Here is a 10790-nt window from a genome sequence, read left to right as displayed (position 1 = left end):
GCAGAGCCTGGCCCCGTCCTTTCTGCATCCTCCCTCCAGGTATTTATCCATACAGGGGAGATCCCCTGAGCCTGCTCTGCTCCAGGCCGGGCAGTCCCAGCTCTCTCAGCCTCTCCTCATGGCAGAGATGCTCCAGTCCCTCCATCACCGTCATGGCCCTGGGCTGGACTCTCTCCAGTCTGTCCCAGTCTCTGGGCCCAGCACTCCAGGGGTGGTCTCAGCAGTGCAGAGCAGAGGGAAGAGTCCCCTCCCTCCAGCAGCTGTGACACTGCTCCCAGTGCAGCCCAGGACATCCTGACCCAGGAGTGTTTTTTTTCTCCAGTGCTGTGAACTCCATCCTGGTGTCCCCAGAGCACCACCATGTATAATGATGCAGGTTAGAGGAACATCAGAGAAGCAAAGGGCATGGCAGTACCTGCTGAGAGAGGGTCTGTCCTGCCCTGTGCTCTGGGAAGGACAACAGGAACAGCTGAGCTTCCCCGTGGGAAGGGGCAGGAGGAGATGGAGGGGCATTGTGCCCAAACGTGGGACTCCAGTGCTGCAGCTCCCAGGGGAATCCCAGTCCTACTGGGGGAATTCCAGCCTGCAGGGGTCCACTGGCTCTGAGCAGGGAGCAGGACCCACTGCTGGATGCAGCAGCCCCAGGGGCAAGGCAGCAGCAAAAAGCCAGTACAGCCCACCCCAAATCCACCACAATCCATTTTTTTTCCTTGCACAGAATGAAAATTTTCGTATCACAGGGTGGGCAAAGGATGGAGAGAATCCTGACCAAGATGGGTCAGTGCCTTGGGAGGCTGCCTGGGGACACCAGCATCCCCCAGAGGTTCCCAGCATCCCTCTGGGAGTTCTAGCTTCCCCTGGATTTCCAGCATCTCCCCTCAGGCTCTTGCTGGCTGATTGTTGTTCAAATTGCTGAAGTTTAATAGTATTATCATGTCAATGGGCCTGGGCAGGGCTCAGCCTGGAGAAGCTTGTATTGGGAATGGGCAGGGAGATGCTCCAGAGCCCCTGCCCTGGCCCCTCATCCCAGAGGCTCCTCATTTCCATCAGCTGGGATCTCCCTGGATCCTGTGCCAGGCTGGGCTTGCCCAGGGATTTAGGTTGCCCTCATGCTGCACTCAGACACCCAGTGGGATTTTTCCAAAGCTGCTTCCACACTACCAGTCCAGGGAGCATAGGGAGGTGGGAGGGCCTGAGGGGGCTCATAGCAGTTTCATTTCCTGGTTGTCTCAATTTGGCAGAAGACTAATGCAGCCTTTTCCAAAAGGCAGGAGCAGAAGTAAACTGCTTGGAATGATAGTCCTCCTGGGGCACGGTGGCTGACACAGAGTGTTGGGGGTGTCCAGGGGGCATCTGGGGGGTCTGCGGTGTCACCCACCAGGAACTGGCTGCACAGGAGGAGAGCAGGCAGGATGAACCCCCTGCCTGGTGATGGCTCTGGTTCGGAGTGGGCAGGAGCCAGCCTGGTGTGAGAGGACTGGAAGGGCCAGAGGATGCTCCCTGCCCCGGTGTGACCCTGCAATGGGTGGGATGTGCATCCAGGGCTCCCACCCCTCACTTGTGCTTCACCAGCCCCAGCTCTGTTGGTATTAATGGAGCAAAAGCTGGTTGGGGCACAGTTTCCCTCAGGACACGGAAGATTTAGCAGCAACTAAACAAACGCTTTAAGGAATTCTCTCTTTTTTTTCCCCCCCCAAATTTAAACCCTTATTGCACCGTGCACACTGACCATGAATGCTTTTTGCAGCTTTTCTCAATACTTGAAGGGATCCCCATCTTTTACCCTGCAAACAGCAGAGAGGGGAGTGAGGGGAGCCACAGCACAGCCTGCAGAGTTGGGGGAGCCTGGGAGGGGGGAGCTGCCCCAAGACCAATTCCTGCACCAGGGTGATATGGAGCAGGATCTGGTGACCTTGGGGTGTTGTGCTCACCAGCACACAGGTCCCTGGGGGATGCACACACATGTGCGGGGCTTGGCTTGGCAAGGATGAGCAATGGAGGGGCAATGGATGTCCCAAAAAGTACATTTCCAAGAGGACATCCCAAGACAGGGGGCTCTGCTGGCAGGCCTCTGGGCTGGCTGCTGGACAAGGTCATCTTGGCTTCCCGTAGTAGAACTTCTCCATCGCAGGAGCTGGGATGTGGCACTGGTGCTCAGAGCAGCTCTTCTATCAGTCATTCCCACTGATGAAGATACCATTCCAGGGCGTCCATGATGGACACGTCCCGTCTGGGCTCAGCTGAGCACCTGGAAGAGGGTGATGGGGTGACCTAGCCCTGCATCTCAGGAGGGCACAGAGCTGTGGTGGGGAAATCCTGTGGGAGCCACATCCCAGACCACCAGCAGGCTTGCATGTAAACAGAGAGATCTGGTCCCCAAAATTCAAAAGGTGACCTTAGGCTCTGCTGTGATGGTGGTGAGGCACAGGGAGAGCAGGGGCAGCCCAGAAGGGCTTCCAGAGAACTGGCCAAGCCTCATGGCCATGGCATGGTGAGGGTTCCACCCGGTGTCTCCTTGGTCACCACCTTTGCTTGGACACACCTTCCACTGTCATGGGAACAGTCGTGCTGAGCTTCTGTTCAGATTTCCTATCTGGTAAGACACCAAAGAAACCACTGGTAGTGCCTCCTGGTCATCCAAGGTCCCCAGGGCTGTCACCCACACCTGCCCCCACAGCTGTTATCCCAGGGCCTGTCCCTGTCCCCTGCTCACAGGCACCAGTAACCCGCCAGGGCTCAGTGACAGGATTCAGCTGGGGGGAAGGAGCCCGTGCAGTGCCTTGTGGGGTGTCCCTCGGTGGGTATCCCCGAATGGGAGTCCCTGTGTTGGAGTCCCGAGGTGGGTATCCCTGGGAGGGTGTCCCTGGGTGCGTGTTCCTGTGAGGGTGTCCCTGAGTGGATGTCCCAATGTAGGTGGCTCGAGGTGGATGTCCGTGTGCGGTGTCCCCGGGTGGGTGTCCCCGGGTGGGCGTACCCGGGGGTACCCTCGGGTGGGTGCCCCTGTGCAGGTGCAGCTCCGTGTGGGGGTTCCGCAGGGCCGGGTGGGCGCGGGGTCTCTGGGACTCCCTCTGTCCCTCCCCGCTCCCGCCGGGGGCTGTGTCCGAGAGCGGGGGCCGAGCCCCATCCTGGCCGCGGGGCCGTGCGGGCAGGGCTCTGCCGGCGCCAGGTACCGGCTGGGGCTCGGAGGGGCGGGGGGACCCCGGTGCCCGGTGACAGCCGGGGGCGGGCGGGCCGGGGCCGGGGGCGGGGGGCCCGGCGAGTTCCTGCCTCCTCGGGAACAAAGGGAACTCTGTCTCGGCATCTGTCACCGCCGCCCACCCAAAACTTTCCGCCGCTCCCGGCCGCCCGCCCGCCGCCGCGGGACGGCCCCGCACCGGCCCCGGCACCGAGAGCCCGGCGCGGCCCATGCGAGCGCCCAGGCGGCGGCGGCGCGGGGGTGAGCGCAAAGATGGATCCCGGGGGGCGCGGGGGGAGCGGGGCGGCCCCGCGGCTTTGTGCGGGACGGAGCGGGACGGGCCGCGCCGCCGCCTCGGAAAGTTTGCGGGAGCCGCGGGCGGGGGGTCCCGCCCGCCCCGCGCCCGCTGTAACTCGGCCGGGGGAGTTCGCCCGGCCGGGGGTGCTCGGGGCCGGCGTGGAGTGCGGGGTGCGAGGCCGCGGCCACTTTGCGGCTCCTCTGTCCCCCCGCGCCCGGGGGGGCCGCGACTGCCGCTCCCCCGCTTTGTGTCGGCGCCGCGGTACCTGTTGCGGCCGGAGGGGCTGCGGGCCCGGCCTGCCCGCACCGCCGAGCCCCCGCACCGCACTCCGAGCCGAGCCGAGCCGAGCCGAGCCCCCGGCCCGTGACAGCCGCCCCCGCCTCCATCCCCGCCACACAATGACCCCGCGTGGTTCCTCTCCCACTCTCCAGCTTCGGCCTCTTTCTCCTGCTGAGATTATTTTTATTTTTAACTTCTCCTCTTCACCGCTCCCCCTGCCCCGCTTTATTTGTTTTTTTGCCCCCTGCGGTGCCCCCCTACTCCCGAGTGTCCCCCGAACCCTAAGTGCCCCGGAGTTCCAGGCGGGGCTCCCCCGCATCCCGGGGCTCTGTTCGGCGCCGCTGTTGTCCCCTCGGAGCCAGTCGCTTGTCCCCCCCGGGGATCTCTGCCTCTGGATTCAGGTCCCCCCCGCCGGGCCCAGAGGGCGTGAGACCCCTCCGTTGGAGGGGGTGGGGGATCGGTGGGAGGCCCCCTCCATTCCCCTGGCCGGACACTGCCTGATGCTCCCTTTGGCTCCCTCTTGCCAGGCTTTAGCCAGAAGGGATCAGCGGGCAGCTCCACCATGTCGGACAGTGACCCGGGGGAGGAGGACGGCGCCACGTCCCCTGACCCCCTGCAGTCCAAGAGGAAGAGAAGGGGCAACCTGCCCAAGGAGTCCGTGAAGATCCTGCGGGACTGGCTGTACGAGCACCGTTTCAACGCCTACCCCTCGGAGCAAGAGAAGCTCAGCCTCTCGGGGCAGACCAGCCTCTCTGTGCTGCAGGTAGGAGCCAGCCCCCACCCGCTGGGGACGCTGCTGGGAACAATGCTGAGGCCACTGTCACGCTGCATGGGACGGGAGAACCCCACCAAGGCTCCCAAAGGACTTGGCACGCCGGGACCACTTGCCTCTGAAGGGCAGCGAGCAGATGAGGGAGGGGATGTTGGGGAAGCAAAACCATCTGTATGATGGGGTCTCTTTTGGGGAGACATCTGAACTCCGGGGGAGCAGCTCTATGGCAGTGCTGCAACACAGAATTTTGGCTGGCCAGAAGATGGAGTGAGGACTGGAGTGGGGACAGGCTGAACAATACCCTGTTGTTAGTAAAAGCTGCACAGGTAGGAGGGTTTCGGGGGGTGCTATTTTATCCTGTTCCCCTGGACACATCCAGCAGAGGCCAGGGTGACCACCCCCTGCAAACAGAGCTGGGCAGGGGACAGTGCTGAGGCTGAGCATGGCCAGGAGTTGGACTTGATGAGCCTCATGGATCCCTTCCAACTCAGCATATTCTATGATTTTTAACCATCCCAGGAGGGAGAGGCTGGGCTGGGCTTTGAGCTCGGGTGCACTGTTAGGTACTGGGTGGCTCATCTGGCCCCAGTTAGAGTTGGGAGTGTGTGCATCCCCAGGTGGGGACTCCTGCCTAGGAATCCCTTTGTCCTGCTCCTGGCTGATGTTCTCCTTGTGGCACCATGATGGGTGCCCAGGCAGGAGCCCTGGCCAGCCCTGGGGGTGAGTAGTGCTTGTCCTTCCTGCTCTGGCGTGCTCCCTGCTTGTGGTTAGAGTGTCTGGGAGAGTTGCCTGCAGCTGCCTGTCCCTGTGCTCCGTGCACAGCTCTGTGTGCCCCAGGTCCTGCTCTCCCTCTCCCAGCCTGGCAGTGAGGAAATGAACGGGGCTTCGCTCAGTTCTGTGGTTCCAGGGATACAATGGGGCGCAGGGGAGCGGGCGAGGGCCAGTGGGTTTGCAGCTGGACTCCTCTCCTGGAGCTTCCTCTGCACCTCTGGCTCCTGTCCCCGTGTCTCAGCACGGTCCTAGTCAGCCGTCCCGGACACTGGAGTGCAGGCAGGGCCGTCTGCTTTCCTTTTTCCTGGCCAGCAAGGCAAACTTGCTTAATAATTTTAATGTATTTCTGTAAGTGCTGTGCCACAGGTGTGTGTCCAGCAACTGCTCCCAGGAGAGGCTGGAGCTCCTGGGAGGGCTCGAGGCAGAGTGGTGGGGGAGCAGCAGTGGGTTTGCAGCTGTGAGAATCTGGACTCGTCCTGTCCCAAGGAGGTATGGCAGTGCCTGGCACACGGTGTTACCACAGGGCTTGTGGCACTGTCTGTGCCCTGAGCCCGTGGGACCCAGGAGGGGATTGGCACATGTGTGGGCTTATGCTGAGGTGTGGCCTTGCCGTGTGCTGGCTGCTGTTTGCCCCCGTGGGCCACCACAGCCAGCATGTGTCCCTGAGGGGCTGCCCTGTACCCCTGGGCAGGGGGTCCCAGCCTGGTGACGTTCCCAGGGCCAGCTGAGGACTGACACTGGGATTTCAGTCCATTTGAGGGGATGCAGCAGGATGTCGTGGGAAAGCTCCATCTACTGTTGGGCTGAAGGAGGGGGACACCCCATGGTGTGCTTAAAAAACCAATAAGCTGCTTCAAAGCCAGAGCATATCCCAGCTCCTGGGTGGGTGACACCACATGGTGACACCAGTGGTTGTGTGCCCATCTCTGTGCTATGTTGAGATCCAATGAGAATTGAATGCTGGAAGGAGCACGGTGGGGGGAGACAGGCAGGGTTTTGGGGAGTTCCCAGCACTGTGGTCAGGCTTTTTGTTGGATGTGCAGCCCTTTGGTTAGGGATCACAGTGGTGGATGGCCATGGGATCACAGGATCAAGTCAAGGGGACCCAGCTAAGGCTTGCAAGGGAGGGGGTTTGGAAGGAGAAAGGAAGTGAGACTGGTGTATTTGAGAGTTTTAATGCCAAATATTGTCTTAAAAGACAGAGAAAAGACAACTGAAATCTTGCTGTGATTGAAGTTGTGGCAAGTTCTTTGTCCTTGAGGGAAATGTTTCCCATAGATGTTGATTTAGAAAAGATGAGACATTTTTCCCCCTGATTTATTCTCTTCTAAATGTTTTCTACGAAGAAGACAGTTATTTTAATGTAGCATTTAATATAAAGATGCTGAAACAATCAATGGCTGAGGCTGAATTCATGGCAGCAGGTTCCTAAGAGCTACCAGAGGTGCAGCCTCTGTGGTGTGCAAACGTTTGGAAGAACCTTTGCCGTGAGCTGTGACCCTGCTTGTGGGCAGGAGGCATGGGAAGGTGTCTGTGCAGCCACAGTCCCGGCCCCGTTAGGGGTCGGGGGGCTGCAGCTCCATCAGCGGATGGTTTCCAGGGTTTCCATCCATGCAGCCTCAGCGTTCCTGTCCAGGTTGGCACTGGCATCAGTGTGGAAACATGGCTGGGCACGCTGAGCTCCCGGATGGGTCACCCGGAGAAGGGAAAACTGTACCCAGCCTGCGACCTGCAGGGTGGGCTCCGAGCTGGCTCTGTGCAGTGCCAATTTCTCTGGCTGGGGGAATGGCAGGAGCTGTGCCCACTCCACCTGCCTGAACCTGGGCACAGGCAGGGGCCAGGACTCTCAGGCTGTGCTGTGGGCTCAGCACTGAGCTCATCCTTCCCTGGGGGGGCAGTTCTGCTCAGGAGCCACTGCAGCTCCTGTGGCTCTACACGGTCGTGCTGTGGCTTGTGGGGTGGCTGAGCCCCGAGGCTGCCCAGGCTGCACTCACTCTGTGTGCTGTGATGGAGAGAAGGTGCCAGCGGTGCCGGGGGGGCACAGTCCCTGCAGGGGGGGCTGGCAGGGCTTGAGGGGAGCGTTGCACCACGGGCAGCCGGTACAGGGGTGCAGGGAGGAAGGGGCTGCCGGGATGGTGGTGCCAGGCAGGAAGCAGCTGGTGTTGGGGTTTCCGTGGGTGCCAGCAGTAGTTCTGCCTCTTTGGAGCCTCAGGGGAAGGAGGTGCTGAGTGGGGGGACCTGTGGTAGTTGGGGTGTGTGGGAGCTGTTTGCTGGGTTGGGGGAGCTGCTTCTGGCTTGACCTGGGGCTGCAGTCCCCCGGTGAGCGCTGTGCCCATGTGGCAGCCCCAGGTTGACCCCACTGTGTTCCTGTCTCCTCCCAGATCTGCAACTGGTTCATCAATGCCCGGAGGCGGCTGCTCCCGGACATGCTGCGCAAGGACGGGAAGGACCCCAACCAGTTCACCATCTCCCGCCGAGGGGGCAAAGCCGGCGACGTGGCCCTGCCGCGGGGGGCTGGCTCCGGGGTGCTGGTGGTCCCTCCCGTGGGGGCCTCCAAGGTGCTGTCGATGTCGGTGTGCCCGCAGGTACTGTGCCACCCGGCCCAGGCGCTGGCAGTGGTGAGCACCCACAGCCCCGAGTGGGAGAAGCCCCCTGGGCCACGAGCGGAGCTGGACCCTGTCCCCAAGGCACCAGGGGGTGCCCCCAACAGCACCCTGACCCTGCTGGCGCGGGCTGAGGCTGCCAGCCCCACCCCTGGACTCTTCAACACGCCACCCCCTACACCTCCCGAGCTCTTCGGGGATGACTTCAGCAGCTTCCAGCTGCTGGTGGAGGTGGCTCTGCAGAAGGCGGCTGAGCTGGAGCGGCAGCGGCAGAGTGGGCAGCTGCCCCTGTCTCCCCACACCGAGCCCCCAGGAGCCTCCAAATAACCCCTGGGCCAGGTTCCACTGGATGCCCTTCCCTGGGGGTTCCTGACTCTCCTGGCCTCGTGCACCTCTGACCAGCCCATCCCAGAAGTGGACTCCGGCCTCCCAGGGGTCTCTGGTCTCTCTTGTCAGCCAAGGAGGGGAGAAGAAGGACTGTCCCCCCTGCTGGGAGATGCGCTGACTGCTGAGGGTGGTGCCCCAGGTGACAGCTGTGACCAGACCTTTGCAGCAGTGCTGACCTGTCCCTGCCACGCTGCCAGAGCCATCACTGTGGAGCTCCCCTGAAAAACCTGCTGAGTTCTTCCTCTCTCCTGCAAACAAGGGTCCAGCCAGCACCATTTTTTCAGGAAGAGAAAGAGAGAACCTATTTTTTTAAGTGTTGGTGTTTATTTTAAGGACTATGGATGAAAAGCTTTTTCTCATAAATCTCTGATCTTTTCCCCCTCCCCCCTTTTTTTTTCGCTTTTGTTTTGGGGGGCTCTTTCTGATTCCTGGTCCTGACCAGGAGCCCTGCCTTGCCCACAGAAGGGCAAAGTACAGATGAACTGGAAACATGGAGTCTCTGGTATTTTATCACATGGAAAAAATGGGACCCTCCTCTTCCATTTTAGGGTATTCTGGATGCTGTCAGTAGAAATCTCTGTGGTGCTGTTTAGCAAGTTTTTTGTTGAAACATTTTCTCTTTAATTGTGATTTATTACATGATTATTAATTTTTTTTCATCTGTAAGCATTTCCACAACTTCCCCACGTTTCCCTTGAGTTCCTGCTGAATGTGTGCTCGTCGTGTCCAGAGCAGCAAGTGCATTGCTGAGCCTGCAAGGTGCTGACAGCAGGCTGAGCATAGCTGAGACTGGGAATTTTGTACCAACTTCTTTTCTTTCCTTTTTTTTTTTTTTTTTTAACCTTTGGAAAGGGTGTGTTGCGGGCATGGCCAGAGTGTTCAGTGAGTGCAGCCCAGGGCTCCTGGGAAGCAGCAATGCCTCATGAGCCAAGTGCTGCTGAGCTGCACTGGGAAGGTCGAGGATGGATTTGTTGCTCCCTGTCCCCTCCCTCCCGTTCTCGCTCTCCGAGTGTGGCTGTGCCGTGCTGGGGACCTCTAGTGCCAAACTGGTGTCTGCTGGGAGCTGTTAGGCACCCCCAGCCTGGCCTGGGGTGGTTTCTGGGCTCTGGGGCAGCTCCTGGCTCGGCATCTCTTGCTGTGCCTGGGTGCTGTGCTGGTCCCAGGGCCCAGGCACTGCTGGTTCCTTTAAGCTGTAAGTTAATAGTGCTGTGTATGCACTGTGCTACCTGTCCCGTGAAGCACTAATCACAGGTAATTGGCCTGATGAGTTGCATGGCCAGAGCTGAGAAGGGCTGCAGGACCTGGTGCTATGCAGTGTCTGGAGCCAGCAGTGCTGGGAGAGCAGCACTGGGGGTGATGGAGCTGAAAGGGAAAAGCACTGATTTGGGGGACTGGTGTTCCCACCCTCCCTTTCTTCAGAAAGAAGGTGCCATGGGAGAGGGGATCCCGAGTGCTGTTGGGGGCTGTTGGGAGGCTTCCCAAGGTGTGTCACCTTGGCCACATGCAGTGCTGGGATGGCTCTGACTCCAGCACTGGGCAGAGGGCACCACGTCAGGTGAGTGGTGCCCATTATGTGCCTGTGGCCATCCCTTTCCTCACCCCCAACCTTTGCTCTCTGTTTTCTGTCTGGGGAAAACCCTGAATTTTTACTTCCTCCCTTGTTTCTGGATAGCCCTTCACCCGTTCACCCCCCTGCAGCTCTGTCCCTCCACCCAGGGAGGGAGAGGCTTTCTGGCCTCCTCCCCCTGGTCTTGCCCCAGTCAAACCAAAATGGTTTCCTTCCCCCAGGGCTGTGTCTGTGCCAGGGGCTGGTGCTGCTGCTGTGGGATGGACCGGGAAGGGTGGGGAGAGCAGGGATTATTAGAATGAAATTTATGGAGGAACAAAACCCCCTACTGTAAATACCTTTTTGTTTATTTTTCATTTGTCAAATAAAAGGTTTTTAAGTTTTGGTTGGTTTTTTTTAAAATATGAACTGTATGTCAGACTGGATTGTGTCATTTGTGAGTGCCTCACTTGATCCTCCACCCCCATCAGCTCTCCCCACACATCCTGACAGCCAAAGGAGCTTTGGAGCTGGAACACTGATGGGGGTGGGAATGTGGGGCCAGTGCCTGGCACAGCTCTGTGCCCATCCCACTGTGGTTTGGACTCGTGTATCTGCTCACTTCCCACAGGGTGTGAGCCCGGTGTCAGGAGCTGGGAAGCATTTGGCAGCAGCAGAAGTTGGTGTGTTTGTCTTCCCTCCTCCTGGTCGGCAGGGACAGGTAAGCCAGCACAGATCAGGGGGCAGGAGCCCTGGGAGGCGTGTAGGGATCTCACAGAGCAGCAGCTCCCACCAGCTCTGCCACAGCAGGCAGGGAAAGATTCTGCTCTGGTGCCACAGTTCAGAGATCCTGAGCTGGAAGGGCTCCTTGAGTTCAACTTCTGGCCCTGCACAGGACACCCCAACAATCCCACCCTATCCCTGAGAGCATTGTCCAAACGCTCCCTGAGCTCTGTCAG

At 59.9% G+C, this 10790-nt stretch overlaps 1 protein-coding gene across 1 annotated transcript; it reads left to right on the top strand.

Annotated features, from left to right (window-relative positions):
* Positions 1 to 3357: 3357 nt before the first annotated feature.
* TGIF2 (TGFB induced factor homeobox 2) lies at positions 3358 to 9944 on the top strand. The gene is made up of 3 exons (XM_027888499.1): positions 3358 to 3436; positions 4280 to 4515; positions 7677 to 9944. Exons 1-3 carry the CDS (start codon positions 3406 to 3408, stop codon positions 8223 to 8225), a joined length of 816 nt encoding a protein of 271 aa, XP_027744300.1. The 5' UTR covers positions 3358 to 3405; the 3' UTR covers positions 8226 to 9944.
* The last annotated feature ends 846 nt before the right edge of the window (positions 9945 to 10790 follow it).

This window comes from Empidonax traillii, unplaced genomic scaffold, assembly GCF_003031625.1.
Source record: "Empidonax traillii isolate 1590-97213 ecotype Southwest subspecies unplaced genomic scaffold, ASM303162v1 scaffold239:size738852, whole genome shotgun sequence".
Taxonomy (NCBI): Eukaryota; Metazoa; Chordata; class Aves; order Passeriformes; family Tyrannidae; genus Empidonax; species Empidonax traillii.
The sequence above is the reverse complement of the archived record's forward strand: the minus strand, read 5'-3'. Positions and strand labels throughout refer to the sequence as shown.

Bases quoted from the DNA above. Each gene is read 5' to 3' on its own strand.
- TGIF2 (XM_027888499.1), top strand. From the start codon at position 3,406: ATGCGAGCGCCCAGGCGGCGGCGGCGCGGGG. The intron at 3,437-4,279 runs GTGAGCGCAAAG...CCCTCTTGCCAG, and splicing joins CAGGCGGCGGCGGCGCGGGG to GCTTTAGCCAGAAGGGATCA. The intron at 4,516-7,676 runs GTAGGAGCCAGC...GTCTCCTCCCAG, and splicing joins CCAGCCTCTCTGTGCTGCAG to ATCTGCAACTGGTTCATCAA.